The sequence below is a fragment of the Balaenoptera borealis genome (assembly GCF_965194805.1).
Source record: "Balaenoptera borealis genome assembly, chromosome: 11".
Lineage (NCBI taxonomy): Eukaryota > Metazoa > Chordata > Mammalia > Artiodactyla > Balaenopteridae > Balaenoptera > Balaenoptera borealis.
The window spans coordinates 24,443,732-24,460,430 of record NC_138868.1 but is presented as its reverse complement, the minus strand read 5'-3'; the positions used below and the strand labels follow the sequence as shown (position 1 = coordinate 24,460,430).

General features: G+C 44.9%; 1 protein-coding gene across 3 annotated transcripts in view; it reads left to right on the top strand.

Moving 5' to 3' along the window:
* The first annotated feature begins 2,323 nt into the window (after window positions 1-2,323).
* LOC309606560 (uncharacterized protein) overlaps window positions 2,324-16,699 on the top strand; it is a 33,726-nt gene continuing 19,350 nt past the window's right edge. Inside the window, exon 1 of one of the 3 annotated variants that reach the window (XM_082343885.1) lies at window positions 2,324-15,319. In XM_082343885.1, coding sequence (XP_082200011.1) covers window positions 15,271-15,319 — 49 coding nt within the window. In that variant the 5' untranslated portion in view covers window positions 2,324-15,270. Of the gene's footprint in view, window positions 15,746-16,699 lie in introns of all 3 variants that reach the window. The other 2 variants (XM_082343883.1, XM_082343884.1) reach the window with 2 other exon arrangements.

Below are 16,699 nucleotides of genomic sequence, written 5' to 3'. Positions count from 1 at the left end.
TGTAACTTCTCCTTTTTCATTTCTGATTTTATTGATTTGAGTCCTCTCCCTCTTTTTCTTGATAAGTGTGGCTAAAGGTTTATCAGTTTTGTTTATCTTCTCAAAGAACCAGCTTTTAGTTTTCTTGATCATTGTCATTGTTTTCTTTGTTGCTATTTCATTTATTTCTGCTCTGATCTTTATGATTTCTTTCCTTCTAAAACTTCGGGTTTTGTTTGTTCTTCTTTCTCCAGTTCCTTTAGGTGTAAGCTTAGATTGTTTATTTGAGATTTTTCTTGTTTCTTGAGGTAGGATTATATTGCTATAAAATTCCCTCTTAGAACTGCTTTTGCTGAATCCCATAGGTTTTGGATCGTCGTGTTTTCATTGTCATTTGTCTCTAGGTATTGTTTGATTTCCTCTGATTTCTTCAGTGATCTCTTGCTTATTTAGTAACGTATTGTTTAGCCTCCACGTGTTTGTGTTTTTTACATTTTTTTCCCTGTAATTTATTTCTAATCTCATAACGTTGTTGTCGGAAAAGATGCTTGATATGATTTCAAGTTTCTTAAATCTACCAAGGCTTGATTTGTGACTCAAGATGTGATCTATCCTGGAGAATGTTCAATGTGCACTTGAGAAGAAAGTGTAATCTGTTTTCAGATGGAATGTCCTATAAATATGAATTAAATCTATCTGGTCTATTGTGTCATTTAAAGCTCGTGTTTCCCTACTAATATTCTGTCTGGATGATCTATCCATCGGTGTAAGTGAGGTGTTAAAGTCCCCCACTATTATTGTGTTACTATCGATTTCCTCTTTTATAGCTGTTGGCATTTACCTTATGTATTGAGGTGCTCCTATGTTGGGTGCATATATATTTATAATTGTTATATCTTCTTCTTGGATTGATCCCTTGATCATTATGTAGTGTCCTGCCTTGTCTCTTGTAACATTCTTTATTTTAAAATCTATTTTATTTGATATGAGTATTGCTACTCCAGCTTTCTTTTGATTTCCATTTGCATGGAATATCTTTTTCCATCCCCTCACTTCCAGTGTGAATGTGTCCCTAGGTCTGAAGTGGGTCTCTTGTAGACAGCATACATATAGGTCTTGTTTTTGTATCCATTCAGTGAGCCTGTGTCTTTTTGTTGGAGCATTTAATCCATTAACATTTAAGGTAATTATCGATATGTATGTTCCTATGACTATTTTCTTAATTGTTTTGGGTTTGTTTTTGTAGGTCCTTTTCTTCTCTTGTGTTTCGCACTTAGAGATGTTCCTTTAGCATTTGTTGTAGAGCTGGTTTGGTGGTGCTGAATTCTCTTAGCTTTTGCTTGTCTGTAAAGCTTTTGATTTCTCCATCGAATCTGAATGTGATCCTTGCTGGGTAAAGTAATCTTCGTTGTAGGTTCTTCCCTTTCATCACTTTAAATATATTGTGCCACTCCCTTCTGGCTTGTAGAGTTTCTGCTGAGAAATCAGCTGTTAACCTTATGGGAGTCCCCTTGTACGTTATTTGTCATTTTTCCCTTGATGCTTTTAATAATTTTTCTTTGTCTTTAATATTTGTCAGTTTGATTACTCTGTGTTTCTCCTTGGGTTTATCCTCCCTGGGACTCTCTGCACTTCCTGGACCTGGGTGGTTATTTCCTTTCCCATGTTAGGGAATTTTTCGACTATAATCTCTTAAAATATTTTATCGGGTCCTTTCTCTCTCTCTTCTCCTTCTGAGACACCTATAATGCAAATGTTGGTGTGTTTAATGTTGTCTCAGAGGTCTCTCACACTGTCTTCATTTCTTTTCATTCTTTTTTCTTTATTCTGTTCCGTGGCAGTTAACTCCACCATTCTGTCTTCAAGATCACTTATCCATTCTTCTGCCTCAGTTATACTGCTATTGATTCCTTCTAGTGTATTTTTCATTTCAGGTATTGTATTGTTCATCTCTGTTTGTTCTTTAATTCTTCTATGTGTTTGTTCATTAACTCTTCTAGGTCTTTGTTAAACATTTCTTGCATCTTCTCGATCTTTGCCTCCATTCTTTTTCTGAGGTCCTGGATCATCTTTACTATCATTATTCTGAATTCTTTTTCTGGAAGCTTGCCTATGTCCACTTCATTTAGTTGTTTTTCTGTGGTTTTATCTTGTCCCTTCATCTGGTACATAGTCCTCTGTCTTTTCATTTTGTTTGTCTTTCTGTGAATGTGATTTTTGTTCCACAGGCTGCAGGATTGTAGTTCCTCTTACTTCTGCTGTCTGCCTTCTGGTGGATGAGGCTATCTAAGAGGTTTGTGCAAGCTTCCTGATGGGAGGGACCGGTGGTGTGTAGAGCTGGGTGGGGTTGAGTTCCCTCCTTGTTGGTTTTTTGGCCTGAGGTGACCTAGCACTGGAGGCTACAGGCTCTTTGGTGGGGCTAATGTCAGATTCCGGGAAGGCTCATGCCAAGGAGTACTTCCCAGAACTTCTGCTGCCAGCATCCTTGTCCCCATGGTGAAACACAGCCACACCCCGTCTCTGCCGGAAACCCACCAACACTACCAGGTAGGTCTGGTTCAGTCTCCTATTGGGTCACTGCTCCTTCCCCCTGGGTCCCGATGTGCACACTACTTTGTGTGTGCCCTGCAAGAGTGGAGTCTCTGTTTCCCCCAGTCCTGTCAAAGTCCCGCAATCAAATCCAGCTAGGCTTCGAAGTCTGATTGTCTGGGAATTCCTCCTCCCATTGCCGGACCCCCAGGTTGGGAAGCCTGACATGGAGCTCAGAACCTTCACTCCAATGGGTGGACTTCTGTGGTATAATAGTTCTCCATTTTGTTAGTCACCCACCCAGTGGTTATGGGATTTGGTTTTATTGTTATTGCGTCCCTCCTACCATCTCGTTGCAGCTTCTCCTTTGTCTTTGGATGTGGGGTATCTTTTTTGATGAGTTCCAGTGTCTTCCTGTCAATGATTGTTTAACGGTTAGTTGTGATTCCGGTGCTATCGCAAGAGGGAATGAGCACATGTCCTTCTACTCTGCCATCTTGAACCAATCTCTCTATTTTGTTTTTTTTTTTATGGCTGAGTAATAGTCCATTGTATATATGTACCACATCTTCTTTATCCATTCCTCTGTTGATGGACATTTAAGGTGCTTCCATATCCTGACTATTGTGAATAGTGCTACAGTGAACATTGGGGTGCATGTATCTTTTCGAATTATGGTTTTCTGCAGATATATGCACAGGAGTGTGATTGCTGTATCATATGGTATCTCTATTTTCAGTTCTTTGCCCTTGATGTGGGACTTTGATGTGGGCAAAATGCATGGAACTGTCCACCACGTTGTGCTAAAGTCAGGTGGACTGAGGGTCTATGATGGAGTATGTCACAGTGTCTTCTCACTCTCTCATGGCTATAGGACCCTTTGCCTCTTCAGACCCATCATCACAACAGCTTCTGCCTTTACTAGCCCCAGGGTGTTTCGTCATCCTTTGTTTGTTTCCACTCATGAGCACCATGCTTTGGTAAATAACCTCTCCTTGAACCCTCTCCAATCATCCTTTGGAGTGGCCATCTGTTTTGTGCCAAAATTCTAAAAGATAGAATGAGTGAGTCTCCAGAAGTGAACATAGAATGAGCTAAAATCCAGACAGCTAGTCTAAACAAGGCCTAGTGTTTCTACAGCCACCCACCATGCACATATCTGTTCCTTATTGAAATGTTCAGAGCCACAGAATCAATTTTCTGGCTCCTCAAGATCCAGAGACTTTGAGAAAGCACTTTTCATGCCAAGGAAACACATGCTTTCTTTTATTTTCTTCAGTTTTTATTGGACTATAATTGCTTTACAATGGTGTGTTAGTTTCTGCTTTATAACAAAGTGAATCAGCTATACATATACATATATCCCCATATCTCTTCCCTCTTGCATCTCCCTCCCGACCTCCCTATCCCACCCCTCTAGGTGGTCACAAAGCACCGAGCTGATCTCCCTGTGTTATGTGGCTGCTTCCCACTAGCTATCTATTTTATGTTTGGTAGTGTATATATGTCCATGCCACTCTCTCACTTCATCCCAGCTTACCCTTCCCCCTCCCTGTGTCCTCAAGTCCATTCTCTACATCTGTGTCTTTATTCCTGTCCTGCCCCCAGGTTTCTCAAAACCATTTTTTTTAAGATTCCATATTCATGTGTTAGCATGCAGTATTTGTTTTTCTCTTTCTGACTTACTTCACTCTGTATGACAGACTCCAGGCCCATCCACCTCACTACAAATAACTCAATTTCATTTCCTTTTATGGATGAGTAATATTCCACTGATATATGTGCCACATCTTCTTTATCCATTCATCTGTCGATGGACACTTAGGTTGCTTCCATGTCCTGGCTATTGTAAATAGAGCTGCAATGAACATTGTGGTACATGACTCTTTTTGAATTATGGTTTTCTCACGGTATATGCCCAGTAGTAGGATTGCTGGGTCATATGGTAGTTCTAGTTTTACTTTTCTAAGGACCCTCCATACTGTTCTCCATAGTGGCTGTATCAATTTACATTCCCACCAACAGTGCAAGAAGGTTCCCTTTTCTCCACACCCTCTCCAGCATTTATTGTTTGTAGATTTTTTGATGATGGCCATTCTGACTGGTGTGAGGTGATACCTCCTTGTAGTTTTGATTTGCATTTCTCTTATGATTAGTGATGTTGAGCATCCTTTCATGTGTTTGTTGGCAATCTGTATATCTTCTTTGGAGAAATGTCTATTTAGGTCTTCTGCCCATTTTTGGATTGGTTTGTTTGTTTTTTTGATATTGAGCTGCATGTGATGCTCATAAATTTTAGAGATTAATCCTTTGTCAGTTGCTTCATTTGCAAATATTTTCTCCCATTCTGAGGGTTGTCTTTTTGTCTTGTTTATGTTTTCCTTTGCTGTGCAAAAGCTTTTAAGTTTCATTAGATCCCATTTGTTTATTTTTATTTCCATTTCTCTAGGAGATGGGTCAAAAAGGATCTTGCTGTGATTTATGTCATAGAGTGTCTGCCTATGTTTTCCTCTAAGAGTTTGATAGTGTCTGGCCTTACATTTAGGTCTTTAATCCATTTTCAGTTTATTTTTGTGTATGGTGTTAGAGAGTGTTCTAATTTCATTCTTTTACATGTAGCTGTCCAGTTTTCCCAGCACCACTTATTGAAGAGGCTGTCTTTTCTCCATTGTATATTCTTCCCTCCTTTATCAAAAGTAAGGTGACCATATGTGCCTGGGTTTATCTCTGGGCTTTCTATCCTGTTCCATTGATCTATATTTCTGTTTTTGTGCCAGTACCATACTGTCTTGATTACTGTAGCTTTGTAGTATAGTCTGAAGTCAGGGAGCCGGATTCCTCCAACTCCGTTTTTCTTTCTCAAGATTGCTTTGGCTATTCGGGGTCTTTTGTGTTTCCCTACAAATTGTGAAATATTTTGTTCTAGTTCTGTGGAAAATGCCATTGGTAGTTTGATAGGGATTGCATTGAATCTGCAGATTGTTTTGGGTAGTATAGTCATTTTCACAATGTTGATTCTTCCAATCCGAGAACATGGTATATCTCTCCATCTGTTTGTATCATCTTTTATTTCTTTCATCATTGTCTTCTAGTTTTCTGCATACAGGCCTTTTGTCTCCTTAGGTAGGTTTATTCCTAGGTATTTTATTCTTTTTGTTGCAATGGTAAATGGGATTGTTTCCTTAATTTCACTTTCTGATCTTTCGTTATAAGTGTATAGGAATGCAAGAGATTTCTGTGCTTTAATTTTGTATCCTGCAACTTTACCAAATTCATTGATGAGCTCTAGTAGTTTTCTGGTAGCATCTTTAGCATTCTCTATGTATAGTATCATGTCATCTGCAAACAGTGACAGGTTTTATTTCTTCTTTTCCAGTTTGGATTCCTTTTATTTCTTTTTCTTCTCTGATTGCTGTGGCTAAAACTTCCAAAACTATGTTGAATAATAGTGGTGAGAGTGGACGACCTTGTCTTGTTCCTGATCTTAGAGGAAATGGTTTTAGTGTTTCACCATTGAGAACGATGTTGGTTGTGGGTCTGTCATATATGGCCTTTATTATGTTGAGGAAAGTTCACTTTTTGTCTACTTTCTGGAGGGTTTTTATCATAAATGGGTGTTGAATTTTGTCAAAAGCTTTTTCTGCCTCTATTGAGATGATCATATGGTTTTTATCCTTTAATTTGTTAATATGTTTTATCACATTGATTGATTTGCATATATTGAAGAATCCTTGCATTCCTGGGATAAACCCCACTTGATCATGTTGTATGATCCTTTTCATGTGTTGTTGGATCTGTTTGCTAGTATTTACACATGCTTTCTTTTAGAGGTAGCATGCAAATTTATTATTAAATTTTTTTTTCTGTATGACTTTGAAATATCTCAGGAACAGAAGTTTTTTTAAGGAAATGAAAATCATATAATGTTTAATTTCCTGAAACTAGCAACATTGACATCTATCATTCTGTGTGACTGCCCAGGATCTAAACCTCTTTGCTATGTATGGAGAATTTCCCACCTTATGACTCTTAGTAGAAGGGAGAGACTACTTCCCAGACTCCTCTGCAACAAGGAAGTTTGCATGTGACTCAGGATCCACCAGTCAGACACACCCATATGGGGCATCCACCAGAGAGAGAGCTAGTGAGGCAAAGAGGCAGGAATCCTTGTAGCAAAGATGGTGGCAGCAGGAGCAGCTTCATCTGTTTCCTCAAAGCAGCAGTGTTTCAATGATAGCAGCAACGTTCCATGCTCAGAATTGGAGGTAGAAGCAGCACAAGTGGTGCCCAGCATTGGCAGTAGAGGTGTCTGGTTGCGACCAGTCTGGGCATGATTTTGGATGTTGTCCATAGCTGTGTAGATTCTAATCCTGGTTCATTGCCCCTTGCAGCTTTTTGATTTGGGATGTTGTCCATGGATGTGTAGGTTCTAATCTCGTTTCATTGCCCCTTGCAGTTTTTCGATTTGTGATGTTGTCCATGGATGTGTAGGTTCTAATCCTAGTTCATTGCCCCTTGCAGTTTTTTGAGCTAATCAATACCTTTTAATAAATTCTCCCTCTTCCCTCCCCTTTTTTGCTTTAATAGCCAGAATCCATTTCTGTATTTTGTAAATAAGTATCTTCAAATATGATGGAGGGTTTCATTAATAGCCTTTTATAGGTACATAGTACTTTATAAAAATAATTATTGGAATTTGTAGTAGAATTAATGAGTAAAATAAACAGCGTTAGAAATTCTAAGTGCAAAGTTGTCTGGTCCACTAAATTTAAACAGCTTTACTGCCTGCCGGGTGATCATTTATATCATACGTATCTGTATGTATAATGTGTACATGTATATATATGTGTGTGTATATATATCACAAGTACAAAAATATGCATTAGTGAGGTCTGCCTGTATGAAAGAAGACTGTAGGCTATGAAAGGTGCTCTATTTAGAGCACACACTGATTGGGAGTGTGTCCTCCTTTTTGGGAGAAAAAAGAACTTCAGGTGTTAAAGGACTCACAAAGATGATAATGGTTGGGTCCTCAGACTTCCTTACTTCATTCCATCGTTTATTTTGTGCCTCTTTGAGATATCATATCCAATTCTCCCACTTTCCCTATAAATCCAATGTGTGTGTGTGTATATATGTGTGTGTGTGTGTGTGTGTGTGTGTGTGTGTGTGTGTGTGTGTGTGTGTGTATTATTTTAGGTCATTCCTCCTACGGAGACCCTCCTGCCTCCATCTCATTGAGCTTTACTACTCAGTCACAGATGGCTGGAAGTCCCTCTGTCTTTTGGAAATCTCCCTTCACTAAAGGATAAAATAGGGAGAGGTCAACATAGTGCCATGACCATACATGATACTAAATAAATATTTGCTTCCACATGCCAGCTCAAACCCAAGTATTAAATTCTTCCTCACCCAAACATTCTCCCCTCTTCCTGTTCCTACAGAGTGTCTTGGATGGATTGCACAACTAAGCAAACTCAATCTGAATCTATTGAAAAACAAAGTAAGAAGAGTCATCAAGTATAAAGGCCTATGAGCCTTCATTTCAATTCAATTATATACTCAGTTGTTGAGTGGCTAGTGTTTTCTAGGGATGACACCAGTGATTGCTGTTGTTATTATTTAGGGGGATTTAAAAGTCTGGACCAGTGGTTCTCAGAGTGTGGCCCCCGAACCAGCGGTATCAGCCTCATTTGGGAATGTATTACAAATGAAAATTCCCAGGCTGTACCCCAGACCCTACTGAATCAGAAACTCTTGGGGTGGGGCCCAGAAATATGTATTTGAACAAGTCTCTCACGTGTTCTGGTGCACCCTCAATTTTGAGAACACTTGCTCTAGAATAATGCTCTTAATTCTGGCTGCCCTTAGTATCACCTGGGACGCTCTTTCCAAATAGCAAAGGCTGGGTCCCACCACTGACCAATTGAATCACAACCTCTGGGGGTGAGGCCTAAGCACTGGGAGATTTCAGAAGCTCCTCAGTTACTTCTGTTGAGCTGCCAAGGTTGGGAACCAATGATCTAAAGGCTCACATTCAGTATAGTCATGGACTGTAAAGAGCTCTAATACAAAGTGGGACAGCATTTTAGAATAAAGATACTAAAACAGGCTATAGATAAGTAAGGAGTAATCTGAAATAATGCCAGTTGCTGTAACAGATACACTTGCAAAGCGTTGGTACCATAACATTTATTTCTTTTACTCCTGCAACAGCCTAGTGCAAGATCTGCAAGTCTCTGCTTCATGCAGCTGCTCAAGAGACCCAAGCTCCTTCCATCTTGTGGCTCCATCCTCCTCTAAGTCCTTGGAGTCCTCCCCATACAGCAGGTGGATAAGGAAGGAGAGTAAGGACCTCAGGATGCATGGCCCTCACCAAACCTCATGGGAGGGTGTGAACCCAGAAAGAAGAACTTGAGAGAGCTTTAGCAGGCAGCCCTGTTGCATCATCTGTGATTTTCCTCAAGGGACTGTCATCAAACATCTTGAACAAATGAACTGCAATTTTGTAGGAAACACATGAACTCTGCATTCCCATTAGTTATATATGGACTTTCCATGCTTTTCCAAAAGAAGGCAAATAAAGAAGTTATATAGGGACTTCCCTGGTGGCACAGTGATTAAGACTCTATGCTCCCAAAGCAAGGGGCCAGGGTTTGATCCCTGGTCACGGAACTAGATCCCACATGCACGCCACAACTAAGAGTCTGCATGCCACAACTAAGGAGCCTGCAAGTAAGGAGCTGACGAGCTGCAACTAAGGAGCCCTGGAGCCGCAGCTAAGGAGCCCACCTGCTGCAACTGAGACCTGGTGCAACCAAATAAATAAATAAATATTTTTAAAAAAAGAAAAAAGAAGAAGTTATATAGTTGGATCTCCAAGTTGGATAACTTGAATACGGAAAAAGTGTGAATATTTTGAGGACACAGTGAAAACAGCAGGTTTTGAGGATAAAGTCACAATAAAGGAAAGAGGAGGAGGAGACTGTTAGAAGCTTCCAGAAGTCCTGAAGAAAGTAGTTTTACAAGTCTAAAAATAACTGAGATATTTGGATAGGAAGACAATCTGACAACTATGTCTGTGAATGTTTCCCTATACACATTTATGTTTATTCAATCAAGCTCTCCCTCTCCATATGCCGTGGGATGTGCCGTTTCTCAGCTATGATAATCACTTGGCATCAGAATCCGCTGGAGGGTTTGCGTGAGTTGCCTTCTGGGTCATGTAGTGGCAAGTTGAGGGCAGCCATGATGGGCTGTGGGTGGTTAGGAAAAGGCAGTGGTTCTGTGGGAGGCTGGCAGTTATTTACAAAGCTTTAGGTATTTTAGGCAAACCGTTCTAAAAACTGACTTTTTCAAAGATGCGTCAACAGAGGTTTCAAAACTGGCCAGAAATGATGGTTCCCGGGTCTAATGCAAGTTAGCTACATCTCCTGGAGTTAGAATTTAAAGTGCTCTTTCATTCATTGATTCAAGAAAAGTATAGAGAGAAGCTAATGTTTGCCAGAAACTGTCATGCCCTGGGGATGCACCAGTGATCAACACAGAATGTACACCTTGCTTTCCCTGAGCTTGCGCCTGGTAGGGATGGTATACGGGCAACTGGCTCTTATTGTACAGTATGATAAGACCTTTGTGGAGTCTTAGAGGATGTCCAAGGTGGCACTGACCTAGTCTTTGGAGGAAAGGGTGTATTGGTTATAATTGTGCTTGACTGCAAATAGCAGACTCCATCCCCTCAACCTTGACCTCTCCCCAGGGAGGGGGAAAGAACAGTGGCTTTAACAACTAAGAACTTTATATTTCCAGAAGCAGGCAGTCCAGGGTTATATGGCAGCTCAAAGATGCCATCAGAGCCTTTGCTCAGTCATTCTTAGCATATGGATTGTGTCCTCATGGTTGCAAAATGGCTTTTAAAGTTCTAGGCAGCAATTCTGCATTCCAGGCAGTAAGAAGAGGAAGATCAGAGGGCAAAATGCCAGATGAATCTGTTGGAGGTTTTCCAGAGTCTCAATCCAGCACCTTCTTATCTTTTTGGCCACAGCTGTGTCCCAAGGCTACGCTAGATGCAAGGGCGGTGAGAAATGTAGCTTTTGACTCAAAACTTCGCCAAGTCAGGCTGAAGTGGACTTGCGTTCATCAGGAAGAAGGCAAAGTGGCTACAGGGAAGGCGATTCCAACCCCTTGTCCCAGGGGCCAGGTTAGGTAGAGGAAGCAGGCGCTGTATTTCTCGCCACTGTGTTGTAGCCTCCGTGGGTTTTCTTTCTGTTTTTGCAGCTCTCACCGCTCTAGCAGTTGCAGGTGATCACAAGGCAGGAGCAGGTAAGGGGACCTGCTGAAGCCTGACGTCACTTGCCCCGATTCCCCCCATTTCGGGCAGAACCACCTGCAAGCAGGCTGGGTGTGCTCCATGTTGGATGCCACAGGGAACCAGACAGATTCCCCTTCCCCGAGGCTCCGCATTCAGTGAAGACGTCAAAAACACAACCATTCCCACTTTAAGCATTTCAGTGTTTTTTCACATTACATTGATTCCTTCCAGCAAACCTGAAGGGAAAGCAAGTATGTGGTCTCATTATAAGGATAAGGAAACAGAAGGCCAGAGAGGGTGGAAACTTGCCCAGGGCCACACTGCAGGTTAGGGGCAAACACTGGACCAAGATGCTGGGCTTGTGCTTCTCTCCTGTCCAGAGCCAGCTCCTGCCCTGGTGTAGATGCCTATGAGCTGCCCACGTTCAGCAGGGCTCAGCTGAAAGCCTGGCTCAGGTGGGCAGGAGGACTGGAGAAGGAGGACGGACGAGCTGGGGGTCGCAGGCCTCGGAGCAGTCAGTCATGGTATCTACCAGGGTTGCTGATCGGTCCCCACTGCCCTGGTCCCCTCCAGTTCCTGCAGGGGAGATAGTGGCGGCTTTCCTTATGGTCATAAGCTTCGGGAAGGTGTTCCCATCCTTGGCCTGCTAGGATGGCACCTCCCTGGACAAGTTCTCCCTCTTTTCCCAGTCAAACCCCGCTGGTTCTTTTCCCTTCGTAGAAGACTGGGGAAAGTTGGTCTTATTCTCTTCGGTCCCTTCTTGCTCTCAATTCCTGTGGCGTCTTCTTGGCTGTGAGCAGGGTTCAGGGTGGAGCCGCTCTGAGCCTTGGGATGGAACGGCCCTGGCCTTCCCCCAGCACTCTCACTTTTTCTCCCTTCCCTCCCAGCCGTGGCTCTGGCTGTCTCCCCAACCCTGTCCAGTCCTGGCAGCCACGGCCTCAATGTTAGTTGCTAAGAGGAACTTTCACACTTCCCCCATGGACCATGCCTGGGCCCTAAGCTCAGGCACCAAGCTGGGTCTCCACGGAGGCTCACGAAGACAGGTGTGTCTTCGGGACGGGATGCTCTGAGCCGTCCCTCTCATCACCGGTCCCAGAGTCTGCAATGCTCTCCCAGCTCCTGCGAGGCCTACGCATAACTCAGGATTCAGTTCAGGTTTATCTCCTTTGGCAGGTCTTCCCTGCCCCCTGCCCCCTCCACTGTCACAGGCTCACCAGTGTTGGAGGATTCCCTCCCCAGGGCCCACGGGTCTCAAAGCATCGACCCCTGCTCCAGTGTACTATCTGCGTATATGTCTTCTTCTTCCCTCCCCTTGAGTGTTAGATCCTTGCATTCTCTAGATCTAAACAGTGCCTGGCACTTAGTAGGCCCTCAACACATACTGGATGAATCAAGGATGCATTACGGTGCAGGATATTATGAAAGCATGTGGGAAAAGCTTTTGTCACCTTCTTGAGGTACCTTAAGCTGAAGCAGTTGCCGAGAGGGAAAGAAATAATCGTAGTGCGTGTTTGTTGAGCACTTAGTATATGCCAGGCATGATCACAGGCTCTTTGCAGGTCCCTGAATCCTTACAACAACCTCCATTTTGCTCATGAGAAAACAGAGGCACAGAAAGGTTAAATAATTTGCTCAAGGTCCCACAGCCAGGAAGTGGTGGAGGAATTTCAACTGTGGAGCTCAGGCTGTTAACCCTTTACCACATGTGATGCATCTTTAGTGCCAGCTCCCCACCCTCCCAGCCAAGCAAGAGCCCTCATGTGGATCAATTAGACAAAAAGACAAGACACAGCCTTCCCAGCCCTTACCACCCATCCCTGTGCCGATGTGGGAGTGAGAGGCAGGAGGGAGGGCTGAGGGCCAGCTCCTGGGGAAGCTGGGGAGACCTCTACAGAACAGGTGCGTCCTCGGCAGCCTGGGAAGATGCAGAGCGCTCATGGCTGAGGAGCTGGGGCTCTGCCTCCACGAGATGGGGCAGGGAGCAGCGGCTGGGTGGAGACCCACGTCAGGGCGGGAAAGCTGCCAGAGCGGCCCCATCACCCGAGGAGAAAGGTGACTCCCGTTTATCAGTCAAGGGTGGGCTGGGAACAGCTCTCAATAACACAGCACTCTGGCTTTGGGAGCAGAGCTGGCTGCTTTCTCCTGGCAGAGCTAGGAAATAGAACCACCCAGGCAGGGCTCGCTGTTACCCATGACTGTCTCCTTCCGTTCAGGCGCTGCCACAGTCTCTGAAATGCCACCACTGGCGAGAGATTTGGAAACCTTATCCCTTTCTCTTCTTGCAAGATAAAAAGAGGTCATGTCATTTTAGAACTTGTCATGAAAAGCATTCAGATTCCTTATCTCAGCTGAATCTCCCAGGATGGCTGTAAAGCCTGAGGGCTCGCAGTAGCTATTGAGGCACTCAAGGGATGCACCTGTTTGACTCGTACACAGACTGCCTGAATCCCACTTCTGACTGGCTGCAGAACCTGGGCAGCTCACCTATCCTCCCACTGCCTCAGCTCTCTTTGCCCATGAATGGGGCGATGATAGTACCTACTCACAGAACTGTCAGGACTAAATAAGTGACCGATGTGACATGTGGCATCATGCAGCATCATCTGGCACGCGGCAAGCAGTAATGTAAGCATCAGCTGTTATCATTATTCTGTTTTATAGGTGAGGGAAAGTGAGGCTCAGAGAGGTGAAGTGACTTTCCCCAGGTCACACAGCCAGTTGGGGGCAGAATGAAGATCCAATCTCTGTAACTTGATTTTCCAACCTCAAGCCTGATGATCCACAGTGAGGAGGGTCCCCCTCCTTCACCATCCTCCCAAAACAGCGATACTCCTTGTCTTTGGGACGGGACCAAAGGGTACCTGGGAGGGAGGATTAAAAAGATGATGAGAAGGGAGAGGAATGCTTGTTAACATTCTGCTATGTACCAGGAGTTAGCAAACCTTTTTCTGTTTAGGACTAGATAGTAAATACTCTAGTCTTTGTGGGCCATCTGTTCTCTGTTGTAACTACTCACCTCCGCTGCTTCAGCCCAAAAGAAGCCACAGGAAATACGCAAATAAAAGTGTATGGCTGCGTTCCTATAAAACTTTATGTATGAATGCTGCAACCTGAATTTCATATAATTTTCAAGTGTTATGAAATATTATTCTTCTTTTAATTTTTTTCCAGCCATTTGAAAATGTGAAAACCATTCTTGGCTTGAGGACCACACAGAAACAAGCGGCGCACCAGATACTCGAGGGCGGTAGTGTGCTGACCCCAGAGGTAGAGGCTGAGAGTGAATGAATCCTGCCAGCACCGCTGAGACTCGTTGTACACGAGAGGAAACGGAGGCTCTGGGATGTTCCGTAACCGGCCCAGGAGGTGGGCTAGTGGAGAGCAGAGCCTCTCAGACTTGATTGTTTGGGTTCCCTCTGCATTTGTCACTACCATGTGAAGATGTGTTAAGACTCACCCTTTATGGGACAAGAGAAGCTGTCCTCATGGAGGTGCCCCTTCGATGTATGATGGCATTTCCTGTGGCACTTGGGCCCTTTGGGGAAGCATAAATTAGCTAATGTCTAAGAAGTAGGGGGCCCCAGCCAGGGCACTGGGCAGGCACTGTAGTCCTGACTTGGTATGTGGCATGAGGGCAGTGTTCTGTCTAAACAAAACTGTCCCTGTGCTCCGTGGCGCTGGGGACAAGACCCACCATTCCCTGGGCTGTACTCCTCAAGAAGGAGGTTGGGAGGTCTAGCTGGCAGGTAGCCCTCACGGGCTAACCCAGAAAGGTGGCTTGGTCTCGAGGACATTGGCACCGTAGCAGGCAAGTGGCAACAAAATGTGAGTGAGATATACATGTCTGAAAGACAACACTAGGCCATGAGCTTTCCTGGAGGGCGTGGCTGAGACTGGGAGAGCTCCCCAGAGGGCCACCTGGCCTTTTTCTGGCTCTTCCCCACTCTCCACACGTCAGGCTGTGGGCACGTGCTCCGTAGGGCCAGCTGTGAGGCTGGGGTCTGCTCTCTGGTCCTCCCTCCCCTGTGCTTACGGGGGACCCGGGGGGGCCCTAAGCCGGAGCTGCTGCCCCAGACTGCAGCAAAACCGCGCTGTGCCTGCTGCCCTCAGGCCCGAGCTGGCTTAGGCTTCACCAGAAAGGAAAACGCCCCCTCATTGTGCAATGGGTGCAGCCTGTTCTGGAATCTTCCGCAAGCCAAGCCTGACTGAGCGTGGGTGACCGGGGACCTGGGCACTTGTCTATTCGTTTTGTATCCTTTTAATATTGTTGTTACAGAAGTAAACACTCCCAAAGTAGAAAAGTTAGAAAATATGGATAAGACAAGAGACAGATGAAAAACATCCATAACCTTGCCTTCCGGAAGTAAGTCTGTTTTACTTTTCCTTCCAGTCTTTTTTCTGTGTCCACATGCGTGTGCAAGACGTGCTCCTTATTCAAATGAGACCATAGGATGAATTGTGCCTGGGGAATCCGATTCTTCTTCATTTCACACTGTAGGGGTGAGCACATTTCTCTGTCAGAACACATTTTTCTTTGCCAACATGTTTCCTCACTATTTGTTTTCCCTAAGCCCCCTTTCAAAGGTGTGCCACACTTGGTTTGGGGTCACAGGTCCCAACTGGATCCCAGGATCCGGCCCTTTGGAGGTAAGGGTGCCAAGGCAGGCCCTGTGGTTTTGAGTAATGGAAAAGCCCCAGGCTGGCTGTTTGCAGCAAGTGTTCCTGCCCCAGCCCTGCCCTGACTCATGCGCCATCTTGGACTAGTCACTTCACCCCTCTGGGTCTCAGTTTCTTTGCCTATAAAACGGGATGGTTGGTTTAAGGGCTTTGCCAGCTCTAAAGTGCCATGACTAAGCGCTTGGAGACTCATAGGATTCCAGAAGACTCTGGGAGCGATGGCTGCTGAGGGGGAGTTGCTTCTTCCTGGTGAGTAAGCCAGAGCCTGGGTCTAGGCGAGCTGAGCTGGGGGTCTCCGTCTGGAAGATCTGAAAGCCCCTCTGGGGTAGTCAATGCCCTGTGCTACGGTTCCCAGGGCCGGGTCCTCCCCATCGGCTCACTCCCCACCCATGTGGACGGGGAGACGGCAGCTGCTCCGGTGCCAGGGCTGACCTCACAGCTCCACCACTTCTTGGTCATGGTATTAATAGCCAGAACCAGCGGCCAACAGCTGCTAGTTACAGTTTGAAATACAAGCCACGTGACCCGGCAGGAAGCGCAGCGGCAGCCAGTGATGGGGCCACACTACAGAGCTAGTGGGATCCGGGAAGGACCTAGGGAAGACTCCTTCGGTGGGCAGGCCTTCTCCACCTCCCTTTTCCTACCCCTGCCCTCCCCCACTTCCCTTCCTCCTTTGCTCCCGGAGCAGCAGCTGGCTTTTGTCGTTCGGGTTTGAAGAGATCCTGCCGCGAAACTTTGGAGGCCAAGGCAGCTGCTGTGTGGAGCCTTCAAAGGGGCAGGAACGTTATAAAATATAAGCTGCAGAATCCTTCTCCCGGAGGCATGGACTGTTTCCCTGCCACATTCTCTTGTAGAAATAATAACAATGACAACAATCATAGCAACAATGCTACCACGTAATGAGCGTTTGCTAGAGCTAGGAGCCAAAAATGTTCACTTGCTTCCTCTTATAATGGGTAGTCCTCGTTAGATTGCTCCCCAGAGTGAGGGACCGCTATTATTACCCCCATTTTACAGGTGAGGACATGGAAGCTCAGAGGTTAAGCAATTTGCCCAAGGCTCGCCAGCAAATGCAACTGGACTCAGGACTGTCTGACCCCGCCCTTCCACCTCCTTGAATTTCATGCCTCCATTAGTCAGAATCCTTCCACCATAGTTTCAGCTTTTCCTTTGTATGCAGAGATTTCCAGAGACTTCACAATT